General features: G+C 46.9%; 1 protein-coding gene across 2 annotated transcripts in view; it reads right to left on the bottom strand.

Moving 5' to 3' along the window:
• The window catches only part of LOC142572501 (multiple C2 and transmembrane domain-containing protein 1-like), a 307,998-nt gene that overhangs the window by 34,807 nt on the left and 257,742 nt on the right, over positions 1-15,449 (bottom strand). For both annotated transcript variants that reach the window (XM_075681668.1, XM_075681669.1), the window contains exon 7: positions 3,869-4,072. In XM_075681668.1, the coding sequence (XP_075537783.1) occupies positions 3,869-4,072 (204 nt within the window). The remainder of the gene's footprint in view (positions 1-3,868; positions 4,073-15,449) is intronic.

Here is a 15,449-nt window from a genome sequence, read left to right as displayed (position 1 = left end):
GCGATGTCACAAAAAACAAAAGACAGCGTTATTTTTCTCCACTGAAGGGTTATTCGGAGAGGCGATCAAGAAAAGAAAACGTTCTCCAGCTCGCAGGAACACTCGTCTTTATCGAAGCAACGCACTGCCCAGGTTTGGCGCACACATGTTCCTCGGTTAATTTTTTTTTTCTTTTTTTCCCCCTACAGCGCCTCTCCACGTGAAGCGCCCAGCACCTCCTGGGTGTGAATGCAGCCACCTGTTCCAGTAACTCACGGTTCTACGAACACGCTGTTTTCTTCCTTTGTGTCTTTCTTTCTTGTATGTTTGCTTCCTTGCTTGCTTGTCTCTTTCTTTCTTTCTTTCTTTCTTTCTTTCTTTCTTTCTTTCTTTCTTTCTTTCTTTCATGGTTTTCTCTGTATCAACTGGATTATCTGTATAATCTAATTTTATCATCCCTTTACGCCGGGGCAGCGATGAGAACTGAATCTCGCCGGCGCTTACACGTCAGTTTAAGCTCAATAAAGTCGAAGGACACCGTAACTCTGCAGCATTCCATGAGCTGTAGAGCAGACAAAAGTGCGCGCGAAATGCTCTTTCATTCAAACAAAGGCTGACGTTGCCTGCCTGTCATTTTAGGTGGTAGTTATGCACTATGGCATGACGGCTCTTGCACCGCATGTGACGCGGTCGAAAACCACGGAACCCTTCTCAACCCCGCCGTGCAGTATAAGAAGCTATTGTTTAGCGCTCAAAGCGGTCCCAACAAGCGCCGTCAGATCGGAGAGGCAAGACAGCTGCAATCCAACTCAGTGTACCTTCAGTGTACCTTCATGACGCTACAAAGGAACCCGTATACTTGTTTCTTCGAAAGGAATCTTAGCAATTTGTTCGTTAGTCGGTAATGGTAAATCGCCCTCCTGGTAATCGTCTTGCTTCAACAAATCCCGGTGGAAGCAACAGCGGTGGCCTAAGCTGGAGCAACGCACTATTCTGGAGACATGCTACTCCAGATTTGCTCCTCCCGCGGACTCTAGAACCACACCCATAACTTGTTTCACTGAGCTCAAAGCCGCTGACATTGTCTGCCGTGATCGTTGTGAAAGTTGTTGTCGCTGTGTATTCCCCATGTATTTCTATTTGCGTTCAGTTCAGTATTCCGTTTCGTGCATTATTCTATGTAAACTCGCATGTTCAGGAGTAGGTTGTATGTTGCTCTGAAATACTTTGTTTTGTCTTCTTGTTCCCGTTAGGCAGAATTTAGTCCGGTGCTCATTCACACGCTTCGTAGGACCTACCATGGCTTAGGCCGCGCTGTGAACCACAAATCAATAAATATCCGGCAGAACCCATCTCACGGTGACTGTCGTAGGTAATGCGTTCAGCAAGGAATCAACGTCGTGACACCACGTAATGCCACCGCCGAAACGAGTTATGTATGAGGCCTGCCCTGCAGCATGACTTCTCTTTCGCGCTCTCCTGGAACACCAAGCGCCGTCTAGCGGCGCCGCCGCAAAGCCTGCGCATCACCTCCGAAATGTACGGCGCGCTGATGATGCGTGCGAACGCCGAGAGAGAGATAGGAAAGAGAGGAAAGGCAGGGAGGTCAACCAGACGAGCGTCCGGTTTGCTACCCTACACTGGGGGAAGGGAAAGGGGGAACAGAAAGAGGAAAGCGGTATAGAGGGAACACTGTGTGCGCACGCAGCAAAGTGCCTTGAAATGAGTCAAGTCCACGAACGCTGAGAAACGCGTCATGCAGCAACCGGGCTCCTCTCTCGCGCTTCTTTCTGGTCACGATGCGCCATCTAGTGGCGCTGCCGAGAAGCCCGCGCGTGGCATCTGATAAATGTAAGGGATATTTTTTAGTCATTACAAAGCGGCACACACCTACGGGAACATACCCAGTGACTCAAGTTGGCATCAAAGACGTTCATCGAAGGCCAGCACTGATCAAAGCGGCACATATACCCGGTGCTCCAGGTCGCCATCAAAAAAACGTTTATTGAAGACCACCGCAGACAGAGTGGCACGTATACCCAGTGCTGCAAGTCGGTGTCAAAGATTTTCATCGAACAGCGGTGCCTTCCCAGTCCTGCATATATATATATATATATATATATATATATATATACTGTGACTAATGTTGGCACTAAATATGGTTGGGAATAACAATGACTGATTATTCGATTAACCGATTAAATGTGTCCCGCAAAACGATTAATCTTCATCGATGTCTACCTTAATCGACTTAATCGATTAGGCCTGTTCGATCAATCGTGTTCCGAGGATATGACAGGAGTAGCGCGAAAACTGTGAAATCGTACTAGAATGGCGGCGCACGAGCAGTGACGGTGCGGCTGTGGTAGAGAGACGATCGGACTGTTTTTCCGAGTCCCGTAGTGATGCCGAGCCGAGCACTTCCCCTCTCTTCCCCCCTTACCCCCCCCCCCCACACACACACCGCAGACACCACCACGGGGCTCAAGGCCGGAGGGTTGAAATGCCTTCGCAATTCAAGCCACGCTACAGCAACCCACTCTTTGATCGTCGTGCCACTCCCAGTCCACTAAAGACGTGACACAGCATGCACGCCGGTAGGGAGCATGCACTTGGCATAGCAATGGAGTCCATGTCAATTCCAGCAAATCTGTAACGCCCGAGCTTCTCCATTCAAAGGTGCCAGTTTTACCCAAACAGCACAGCCAATTGATATTCCTTCACTCTGTAGAAAAGAGAATGCGGTTTACAATTCTAAACCAGTAATTTCCTTTCACCAGGGGGAATTGCAATTTCTTGCCTATTTAAGTTGGGCTTCACGTTTCACTTTCGACATTTTTCTTATTTTTTGTTTAATTGTACTCTACGGATTCCATAGTGGCATGTATCTTATTTAATAGAGGAATGAAGGAGGCTAGTTGGTGGACGTGGTGGACTTGTTCTTTTACATTTCCGTCTATTATTTCTTCCGTTAGTGTAACACTAAGCGCAATACAATCATGAATGTTATTTAATTCTGCACTCAGTGCAATTTTATAACGTACATTGCTTATCTTTTCAAACGCCACTAGTGCCAACCATATTTAGTCTTTAATGAGCTAAAGATTATACTTTATCAAACTTTTATACTGTTGCGTTTCAAACCTGGTTCTACCTCTCAAACATTAAAGCAGGGTCCTAGAAAAGTAGATAACTGTGTTTCGACGTTCATGAAAGTGTAAAAAATTTTAGACTGATCAATTAATCGATGAAGAACGTTGCATCGAAACCGATTAATCAATTAAAGGTTAAAATTATTATTAATCAATCATTAATCGAACAAAGAGACTGACAATCCCTAGTATGGAAGAGGTTCGTTGAAGAGCGGCACATGTCAAGACATTACCACATACTCAGCGGCCCAACTTAGTCCAACATTTGGTTTCGAATCCTGTTCCTTCAACACGGCAGACCGATGCGCTATGCCCATTCGTCCGCGACTACCCTGTCACCCAGGTAGACGGGAAACGGTTAGCTACAAACATACATAGGTAGAAATATACATAGGTAGCTAGATACTCGGGCCCCGGACATTGCATGAAGTACCCTAAGAATGCTAACGCATTAAAGAGAAAGTGACTTCCGCTTTAAAGTCGGCGCCGCATTTTTATCCGGCGACCGGCGAGGTTAAGTATATGGAAGGCGTGAAAGTCAGGCGTCCGGGTCTCCACGACAGTTCTGCGTCCGACAACAACGGTGAGCAAGTCGCCCCATATCGCAACTCAGTTTTAGGCAACTTATTAGTTATGCTTAGTCCAGACGTCTGCTAATTATTAGAGTACAATCCAATCATAATACCACGGTGAACAAGAAACAGACGGAGATGGCGGAGCCGCCACGAACAGCCCACCTTGCTCTTGTACTTCTCCGTGCCGAGACGGAATCGGACGTAGGGGTCGCTGAACCCGTTGTCGTCCATGGCCAGCAGGTTGCGCCCTTCGACGAGCACCACGTTGATCACGCTGTCCCATAGCTGCACCTTCTGCTTCTTGCTAGCGCTCGCCGAGGACGCGTCACCGCCTCCGGAACCCAGCCGCAGGCTTTTGCTGAAGTACTGCGTGACAAGAAAACGTCGGTTCACGTCGTTGATTAAGGAACACAATTCCTACAGGCGACAGAGAGCCTGCAGCAAGGGACTCATTCTGAGCGACCGCGGTGTTAACCTGAGGCGATGGCTCTGTGGCCGTTCTGCTGCTGCGGTGAAGGTTCGACTCCCCGGTTGCATTATAATGATCGCGTAATGCAGAAATGATGCCGCACCCCTATTTGGGTAAGTCGACCATAAGGAAGGTCGAGTAGCAAAAAATTATCTGGAACCTTCGAAAACGGCGGCTACTAGAGCAGATTGTGTCACACCTCATAACTCAATCAAGCGCGCACAGCGCTCTTGTCTAAGGCAAAGGTGGTCATGTGAGCCACTGTGCACACGTAGATAGGAAAAGTCCGCGGCGCTCGCCGAGTTCGAATTCCGGCGCTGTGCGCATTAGAGGGACGACGAAATCAGCGCTCCGTTGTGGTGAGGGTACAACCTGCGTAAAATCCATCGGCATTTGCACATGCTGTACAACGCAAAGTGACGAAAGTGTCACGTCAATTCAAACGCAAATAACCTTGAAAAACCTCCTTGCGAGATAAAGTATGTAATATACTTCGTTCTAATGATGAAATGTGTCAAAGGGTACTCTAAAGCACAACAAAGAACGAGAGAGAGAGAGAGAGAGAGAGAGATAGTGAGCGAAGAGCGAAGCTAGCACGGAAGAAAAAAGGGTGTGAACGCTGCACGGCACCGCAGTTCAAAGAGCGCTATGATCGAAAAGCTTCGATACGTATATTGTGCGATCAGCGTATATGCAGAATGGCAAACGCTAATGGCAGTTTTAACAAGCGAAGTAACGACATGACAAACGAGACGACGAAGTAATTGCGAAACAGTTCACGCAAGAAAACACGCATTAATTGTTATCTCCTAGAACACTACAGCCGTATGTTGCGGAAATGAACTACGACAGATATTAAAACGCCAAGCTTAAGTCAGATCTCGGCCTACGGCAGGCTAAACTGCCTGCGAAAATTCGTGGTTGAGTCACTAAAACTCGCGCAGCTGCAGTTCCCTAAAACATGGCAACGTTCCTATCTCCACTTTGCGGCGCGCTGCGTTCATATAAACGCCATTTTAATGTCGGTTCAGTCGTAAGATTAAGAGCGGTTTACGGAGAACCGGCTGGCACACAGCCGCATTTCCTATAAACACTTCCCTTGTCATTAAGCATTACGCAAGGCGTTTACGCGTATCTCTGGCACAGTCAAGAGTTCAAGGCATTTGGAACGGCAGCGCACAATGCAAGGCACCGAGTGCCTCAAAATTGTCTGCATCGATTCGCGCATTAGAGACAACGGTGGGATCGTGGTTCACAGTAGAAAAACTGGAGAAATGTGACGAGCACCTGTCATCATTATCGGAGGTAACTTGGAGCAGGCGAGAGGTCTCAATGCGGCTTTTTTTAGTACGTATGGTGCTACAGACGAGAGAGATCTAAATTGAGCTTGCAAAATGAGCATCTCTTTCTCGCGTTCGTATTTTTTTTTTTTTAGCGCTCTCACGTCCACACATTTTAGCTATACTGTCACATCGAGAAATATATAGGCGCCCCAATACTACTGCTTCGAGGAGATATAACACTATCACTGCATCACGCTAATGCATAGGGTTTGATAGCGGCGCTAAGATACCGACAGCCGTAAGCAACGCGGAGGACCTGCCGGCGCGCTATGTCTGAAAGTCAGGTGTTAATCCGAACGTAACATACGTTGCTGCTGACGTTGCGACAGGTTTGTGTAAAACACATGTTCTTCCTTGAAAAAAAAATTCACTCTTCTCATCTTCTCTAGTCTTTCCTGCTCTCCTTGTACAGTGTAGCCAACCGGACATCTGTTCGGGTTGACCTCCCTGTCATTCACTAGGTTCAGCGTTGCGACAGCGAGCGTTCGCGGTCAACGAGTGAGATCCGCTCATGATTGTCAGTGCGTGCGCGTGACATCTTGCTTGCTTAGTTGCAGTAAGCGAATGTTCACTGCTGTTTATAAAGGCGATGATACGAAGCGCGTGACACAATGCCCAGTTAGGTAGTAAGCGAATGTTAACTGCAACTTATACGTCCTTCAAGCTACAAAGATTACGCAAAAAAAGAGGCGAGGCGTGCAGACGGGACACAAGAGTAGAGAAGCGGACAACACGGCGTTCGTGTTGTCCACTTCTCTACTCTTCTGTCCTGTCTTCACGCCTCGCCTCTTTTTTGCATAATGAATCCTTACCAACTATAGCTCAGCTTTCTGTCGTTCTAATACAAAGATTACTTCGCGTAATTGCCTACTACTTTGCTGTCACTAGCAATGCTTCGCGTTTCGGGCGAAACTGCAATTTTTTTTCTCTGCTCCTAACAATCTCGCACACAGGCGACAGAGAATCAGCAAACAAACATGAACTATTGACTGGGCGGGAAGGCGAAAACGAGAGTGACCAAGATACCCTTCAGGTTGCGTTGCGCACGATAACTCTTGTCTTTCATCTTTTCAAGAAACGTCTCGCGTCGCTTTGCGGTCCTGGCGGAGGCTCTCTCTCTCTCTCTCTCTCTCTCTCTCTCTCTCTCTCTCTCTCTCTCTCTCTCTCATCTCTTTTCCACAGAGACAGCCTCACAGGCGCAGCAACTGCCACGTTTCGAATACGAGCATGCAGCTTCGAACGGGCACAACAGACGCGCGATTCTGGAAGGGCACGCCAGCGTTTGACGCAGCTGCACTTGAGCGTTTTCGTTTCATATTTAGGTCCACTGCAGGGCAACAGATACACCTCCAATTATTCCGATGTTCGAAAAAACAAAACTCGTCCAATGCTTGCAAGTTTCTCACAATTTCATGGTTAAGTAAAATATTCCAACCTCTCTACTGCATTCGGCCTTCCCTGGCATTAAATATGTTACTTAAATAGGCGAACGAATAATACGTCTTTCTGTGTCAAAATCTCTGCGCTAGTTTGCGGCCTGCTAAACCCCCTTCCCCCTCCCCTCCCCGCCTCAGGTCAATTGCGTGCACACTTTCGATGAATCATTTCTGGCTATGCCTCTGGATAGGTCCACTCTCACTTGGGACAATGCTTGGATCATGGCCAGTCAGTGGCCTTTCAAGGGCAGCTTCTGTTCCAGTGAAAAAGTTTTTTCTTCGTTTTTTTTTCTTTCACTCGTGCGAACATTTGTTCAAACTATCACGGAGGATTTCATGCCCGGCGACTCGCGTTCGTCGTTGTTGTCTTTTGTTTTTCTTCCGTGTTACAGTTTGCACCTTCTAAAGTATTATTATTATTATTATTATTATTATTATTATTATTATTATTATTATTATTATTATTATTATTATTATTATTATTATTATTATTTGTTGTTGTTGTTGTTGTTGTTGTTGTTGTTGTTGTTGTTGTTGTTGTTGTTGTTGTTGTTGTTGTTGTTGTTGTTGTTGTTGTTGTTGTTGTTGTTGTTGTTCCATTCCTTCAAGGAAACTTACATTTTCTCTAATTGAAGTGGAGTAGTCGGAGCAGTATCAGTGCGTTCAAAGACTTCAGTTGGACCTCGTGCCTACCTAGCCACGCACTTAAAAAAAAAAAAGAAGCAAAGATAGAACCCAGCACGAGATTCATGGGCACTCGCCACACTACGGGAATGCTTTACCAAAGACACGCACGACGAAAGCCCGGACAACAAGAGATGGGCGGTCGCGTGATCGGCGAGGTCTCCTCCTCCTCGAGCTGCAGGCCGAGAGATTTACGCGCTGCTGCCGCTGCTGGCAGGCACTTTTCTCAAGACCCACACCTGCCAGCAGCAAGCAGCCTTGCTTCACAACGACCGTTACAGTTCGCGCCGACACGCAGCGCCTTCAGCTCGAGACACGTTCGACCGCGCTCGGTTCTTTTTTCTTTTTTGTCACACCATGTATAGTGCTTATCGCAGACGAATTTCGTTTAAAAAAACTTATTGAAGGGAACTGCGCCAGTGATACGCAAGAGCGGTAAGTATATGGCAGCGCAGCCATCGTGGAAATCGCGTATATTATACGTGGATCTGCCTAACCTTTCGCTCTTCTGGATTCGACCAAATTTGAGACATGGCAAATCGATCGGTCGTTCAACGAGGTACTGCGTTATAACAACGCGACGATTCTCAATTCGCAAGTCGGCACCCTACATGGTGAACCGGGCGGACGGCGCCGTAGCCCCAGCTTTATCATCCCGATCACTACGTCCCGTGACTATCACCTTACGTAATCTGCATTGTGAACAAGGAGCCGGCGTGGCTTCGGAAACGTCAATTAAATTTTGAGTTGCAGAAATCCGCATTGTATTTTTTTTTTTCGTGCAATGGTTACGCGTGTACGCAGAGACTCAGAGCCTTGCTGTGTTTGGAAAATTAAGTGCTGATTGCTTGGAACTATAGGCCGATAAATCGTAATAAATAGCTCAGCAAGAACGTGACAAGCCGCAAGCGCGTATATTACGCAAATCCATGTACTACGTGTCATTACCACGGCAGCTAAGCGATCGCAGGTACTCTATGACAAGTACAGCGTTACGGGTAGACAGATGCAGATGCCTCATTAATTATCGGTATTACCTTACAGCACACTTTTTTTTCCGGTGACACGTGATGTCAAGCTGCTTCCCAGTCGATAAAGCTGTGCGCGTGTGACACATAAGACGGAAGCACTATACGCACGCAACGCTGGCGTAAATACGGAAGAGAAAAACGCACGCAATGTTGAATCTAGGCGATCGTAGTTGTTAAACAGGCCTACTCATTAAACAGCTGCTATATAAAATAATCCCACGCGTCACACACACAGCTCTCCTATCCCTTTAACTCGTGTGAATCACATATGTGGTACCATACAATATATGTGTGGCCATGGCATATTGTTGGATATGCGGGTCAGGCTGGCAGATCAGACATCTTTTCATTGGTACACAGCTTCCAGTTTCGCCTTATTCCCTGCTCCATTTCACAGCACGGGATCACCAACGGTTCTTAGTTCCCTCTTGCGCTGTTAAATCCACATGCTTAAATGACGTCTGCGCCTGTTCTGTGCTCTTGTTGCAACTCCTCCCAGATAAATATCGATCATCGATCAGCTCATAAATAGTTGAAACACAAGAATCAGGAAGGTCTCTCTCTCTCTCTCTCTCTCTCTCTCTCTCTCTCTCTCTCTCTCTCTCTCTCTCTCGAGGGTATTATGTATTATTCCCAGTTGCCTAACGGTTAAGGAGTTCCGACCTCGAGCATGACGTTTCACCCGAGCGACACTATCGACTGGACGAGTCAAATGCGCTAACACACATGCGTTATACAATTTCCTAACACGTTAACAACAACAGGGCAAGTTTCACTGCAACGTGAAACTTGCCCTGTCGCACCGCTCGGTTTATCTACCCAACGTAAACATTATGCGATGCTACTACGTGAGTGCTACTGCATGCATGAGTTTCGGCTTCCAGCACGCTATACCCTTGTCGGTAGACTGACCAAACACGCCTAACGATAACGTTGTATTCAACTACGCGGAGCCGGCAGAAAATATAAAACAAAACAACATAACGTGATTCGTCAACATTTAGTGTAAATAAAAAAAGGCGTCGTATGCAAAACACGAGCTGTGGGAGTAGAAAATATCCTACAGAATAAAGGGGGGAGGAGGGAATTCAATAAAAATTGAGGAGCCATTCCACTCTGCGAAAGTGGAAGGCCAGCGAAGCTGTAGCAGATCACGTGGGGTTAAACAAGGGTGCATGTATTAATCTCTGATCATTTGGTAATGGTAGTGACGATATAGCTTTGTGCTTACTGTGATATAGACTGATTGGTTCGGTTACATACTAAGACGGATTCTTGGCCAAAGTTAAATCTATTAAATCTTGTTCAATTAAGATAAATCTATTAATGTTAAATCTAGATGAGCATGACTCTACTGAGTGATGTAAAAAAGAGGGGAAGAAAAGAGAGGGAAAGGTTTTTTCACCTTTTTTATTGTTCCTTTCTTCTTTTGGTTTGACACTTCTGATGACTGTTGCCTGGACCAAGGAAATATTTCTGTGTGGTCCTGCGCACTAGCAGACACCCCCCCTCTCCCGCTGTGCACATAAAGCCCTGTTTTCCACGAATAAAATTCAGTTGAAGTCCGGCGTTCGTGTTGTCTTTCTCTTCTCGTCCGTGTTCAATTGTGCGCTGGAACGATGTTTCACAATGCTAATCACAACCAACTAGCCCAGCTGTCCATACTTAGCTATACACGACCGCTGATGAGTAGTTTAGTGACTTGGATTGAGGTGGCACTTTAAACCAAACTCTTCCAGCACAAACTGAGTGAACTATTTCTTATCTGGTTTTGAAATGCCCACATTGAAATATCCAATGTGGTGGCGTCACGGCTAACCCCCGCAAAGTGCGGGGTCAATAACTTCTCGATATCACACTTGGCTGTGCCTCGAAATGTATACACAGTGGATATCACAATTCCGTCTTTCGTTTGTACGGCACAGACATCCCCACAGTCGGTGGCATTGCTTTCTTGCGAGTGAAGGGTGTATGGCTGTATGCGCTGTCTACAAACAATTCCAGCATACCCATCGACTTGAAACAATGCACCTTTATTAGTTATTTCATTTATTATTATTTATTACTACTTATTATTGTTATCATTAGGCGCGAAGTGTTTGAAGCCTGCTTCACCTCTGCCGTGGGTCGGCCTCGTATGCACTATCTCCGGCATCGGCCCACACTCACCTTTTGTAATGTTGATGCACGAACACAAAAAATACATAAAACCCTAACCATATACATCTTGTCTCGAGCACACAGAAATAGCCGACAAGAGAGTTTCATATCTCTCCCTCTGAAATTCTCTTGTCGGATATTTCTGTGCGTGTGCCTGTGTGTGCGTGTGCCTGTGTGTGCGTGCGCGCGCGCGCACATGTGTGCGCGTGTATTCGCTAACAGTATAGTTTTCGAACATGCACAGTATGTTGGCGCCATTTTCCCCTGGTGGTTGTTGTCTTCAGGTACATGAAACATGAGAGCGGGGTGCGTGTGCTCTTTGTTTATTTTTTCTTTTCTTTCGTCCGCCAATTTTTTCGTACCAAATCATGCATCGCCCAGTTTCCCAGCCTACCCAATATCCCAACCAGGAATTGTAGCATTCATAAATAAAAAAAATAATAAAATAAGTTCTCCCTCCACACCCACGCGCCCTCCAACAGGCCCGGACATTCCTTGAGAGCGTGCTTCTGTAAATACGCATTAGCGGCCAAGTTCACGGTCTCTAATAGCCATTACATCCCACCACCCGCCTGCCCATTCGTTCAAATGGCCAGTGCCAAGAATTAATGATCGTTTTCAAAGCGAGAAATAAAATTACTATGCAAGCAAGCACAGCATTCTTGCTGATTTCGATGTTTAATCATTTCGAGAAACACGAGACGCTTAAGTTCCCGTCAGACGTATTAACACTCGGGCGAAGGGCCAAACGCTCTTTTAAATGAGCCTTCCTCAAAGACCGTGAGAAAGAGAGGGACCAGGCACGGTTCGGAGTCCTGTGCCGGGATACCATTAGCGTGGAGGCGTTTCCAGGCAACGGCAGTGTAGTAAACCGCCTAAACGACGGGGGCCGCTTGTATAGACGCATTAGCGTCAGGAACACCTGCGCCTCAATTAGCGATGCGTCCGTCCGGCGCATCCCGGCCACGGTTACCTCTATCTCGCTCAACCTCCTGTCATGCGTGCGTGCTCGCCTACTCTGCACGCATTGGGGCTGCACCGTGGAGGGAGGTGGGGGGAAGGGGGGGTAAAAAGAAAGAAAGTCTGTCAAGTACGTAGGGGCACCGGCCCCGGACATGCTGTATGTAACGTACGAGACGAAGCGCGGCGAAGCCCCGAAAGCAATAATGAGCGCAGGCCACATGCAGGGCTGCGCGGAATGTTGTTTTGATAAAAGGAGGCTCTCGTAAATAGAGCACGCCGCGCGCGCTACATCGATTCGTTGCACTGCCCAAAGGATGTCCGGTGCTCCGCTATCTCACGCACTTTCACTGCCCGCAAAACTTAGTACATACCGTATCAACCTGACTCGCAACAACCGAGTGTACCCGGTGTTTCAGCGAACGCTTTCGAAACTTTTTTTTAAATACATTGCCTATGGCCAGATTGCGCAATTCTAGTCCATAAGTTGGCCTACGGACATTACTTGCACAAAATGTTGAAATGCATAATCGACTACTTAAGGGAAACTCACTAATTAAGTTTTTAACTAATTACGTCAATGCACATATCTTGCAAGTGACAAATTCTAGCCGGGAAGTTCGCAAGGCTAATCCACTTGGTACGAATAATCAGAATGGCACCTCTTTGCAGACATCAATTCCCGAACTTTGCGGATAAATGCATTGTTGTTCCAGTTACTTTCCTGTTTCAATGCAGAAAACGACTTTTTTTTTAAGGAAAGTAAGCGGAACGAAAGTTCAATTTTACCGCAAGTTTGACGGAGCATACCTCGTAAATGTGGTCACTCACACGATTCTCTTCAAGTGGATATGCCTTGCAGTCTCACCCGCTAGAATTTCTAAATTGCAATATGCGTCACAAGGTAATTAAGAAACATAATTATTGATTTTTGTTAATTAGTCGGTTATGCACTTCAATACTGCATAATCCGCCTCTTCAAGTACAGCTCATGGAATAGAATTGTGTTATCTGCAGCCATTGAACCTCAGATTATGGCAAACAGGCTCGTATACCAGCCCGGCTTTATTCCACAAGCTTTATCCCGACACCTATGCCACTAGTTCCTGCAGGCACTGCAATGACTTAGCTAGCCTAGACCATATGCTCTGGCGTTGCCCCTCGTTACGAGGCACAGAACAAATCAATGAGGACAAGTGGCTCTCCGCTATCAAGAGCCCCGATGCCGGGGCGCAACTATGGGCTGTGCAGAGGGCCCACGATGCGGCGGTCGGGCATGGCCTGACTGTCCCAACGTGGGAGCGGCCCGCAGCGCGCTGGGTCGCGTACCTCAGGACCTTCATTAAAGTTTTGCATCCATTCATCCATCTGCAGCCACGGGCAATTATCAAATATGTTTGAAAGTGTTCACTGAAACACCCTGTATAACAAACACAGCCCAGTCTGAAGCAAAAGTTCTATGCTGTGGTTTACCATCGCAGTTTCCTACAAAAATTACTGTAAATTTAAGAGAAAATACTAACGCTGCAGTCGTTCAGTGACCATGGGAATGATGGGTAGTGCGTAGATTCGTATAACCTTCGATATTGTGGTCTGCTTGTGGCGTTTCTTATTATACCCTTCATCTTTGTACATGTCCAAGAAATCACGCGTTTCTACACGAATAAAGGCAGTGAGCGTCTGCGCACGTACATAATAATTGCGAATTGTTGCAGTTGTAACGCAATTTTTTGTTGAAGATACGAACAATTTCACTAAGTCACAAAGCCGTCTGAAGGGAGAAGGACGAAACTTAAGCCGATTCACGTAACATCTATCATCCCCATGCTGGATGAACGACCATACTTGCAGCTCTCGTAGGCACAATCGATACACGCACGGGTCTGTTTCGTCCATAAGCTCAGTTGGGGCAGTGGCAATGCCCGCGAAATTTATTGTCATCCTCTTCAAGACGTCTCCAATTACATCATCGACGATAGCAGAACTGGCAGCTATCCGTGCTGCTCTCTGGAGTTTTTTGACTCACGAATCATCACAGTCGTGGTCCACATCTTGTGGCGCGAAGGCAGCTCAGCTCTCCAGTGTCTGCTGTCCCAGTTCAATCACGGACCTAACGAGCAGCTAGTCGCAGACGTCCGACTACTTCGCCATGACGAAATCCACAAGGTACACGGCATCGTCTATCAGTGCATACCGGTTCGTTGTGGGATTTTCGGTAACGACAGTGCGGATGACGCTGCCTGATCTATCCACGACAGTGTCTCTACGGGGCATCGTCGCAGAGATCTCTGAGGGCACGGTTGCTACCGCGCTTCGTGGTGCTGTTGTTCTTGTTATAAGTGAGGGGAGAGAACAAAGAAGCACTCCTTGCTCTCGACAACGCGCATAACTGCCTCGCTCACTCCTGGCGGTCACCCGAGCTGTTCAGCGACACTATGGGCTTACTCCCCAAGAACTAATTAACTGAAACCAATGATCCACATCAATTTGTAACAAATTTTGAAACTCGCTACCAGTTTCGAGATAAGCGTCCTGAAACTTAAGGCACAATGCAATGTTGTACCGCGCATACGCTTTAACGAAACACCCAATTAAAGCGTTCGGGGGAAAAAAAATTTCTCCGAACAGCAATCGCACATCTCGTCGCACACGACGGGAACGGATATCTCGAAACTTGTGCCAGCCTCAGAACTCCTTCGAAATGGATAAGCCCTGCAATCTCACCGGTTCGGATTCGCAAATTGTAATAGGCACCCTAAGGTGGTTAAAGAAAGCTCGTAGGTGTGTCATGGTTGGTACACGTAGCATTCAGAAAGTCAGACCGTAGAATGACATGCCTAAGCAACCGGAAAGCAGCCTGGCTGCCGGTGAACTACCATCAGGTCAGAATACAAGCAGTCACCTCAAGGCGGTAGCAGCTGCTTATAAACACACCGGTGGGCGAGGGAAATGGCTGATAAGCCCGGCAAAAGAAAGCTGCACGTGGTCCTATCACAGTTCGTCACTAATATGCCACTAGGTGAAACTTTGTCCGCAAGACGATTGTGCATTTTCGATTTCTCGAGCGAGTAACGGGCGCCTTTTAGAGTAATTAATCCAGATCAAGGAGGAGAATTGAGCCATCTGCAGCTGCAGATTTGAACGACAGGAAAATGTGCAAGTTGGCAGTGGGTTCGTAGCACGAGAAGGCAGGCGTACAAAACATTGAAACGGCGGGAATTGTTTTCCTTTTCGTTCTTCTTGTTCTGTACTACGCCTGACTTTTCATGTCATGGCCGCTCAGACTGAAAGGGACATATAAAACACATGGCACACAAACTATCATCCAGTGCGCGCCGGCGCGGTGAATAAACTTATCCCTGCGTTCCTGTTCACGAACCATAGCGCCTATAGCATCGACGTCACTTTGCCGCTGACATCCGTCCACTGTCTGAGCCAACAGCAAAATAAAAAAAATGGGAAAATAAAGCAAGGTCGATCGCAGACGATCGAGCTGACAATGATGCGACCTTTTCATTTGGAGGGGAAAAGACGAATGCGCTCAATACACCCTGCATTCTTCCCGTGCCACGTCCCCCCCTCTCTCTCTCTCTCTCTCTATCTATCTATCTATCTATCTATCTATCTATCTATCTATCTATCTATCTATCTATCTATCTA

The sequence above is a fragment of the Dermacentor variabilis genome, chromosome 2, assembly GCF_050947875.1.
Source record: "Dermacentor variabilis isolate Ectoservices chromosome 2, ASM5094787v1, whole genome shotgun sequence".
Taxonomy (NCBI): domain Eukaryota; kingdom Metazoa; phylum Arthropoda; class Arachnida; order Ixodida; family Ixodidae; genus Dermacentor; species Dermacentor variabilis.
Note: the sequence above shows the minus strand (reverse complement) of the source record. Positions and strands in the feature narration are given on the sequence as shown.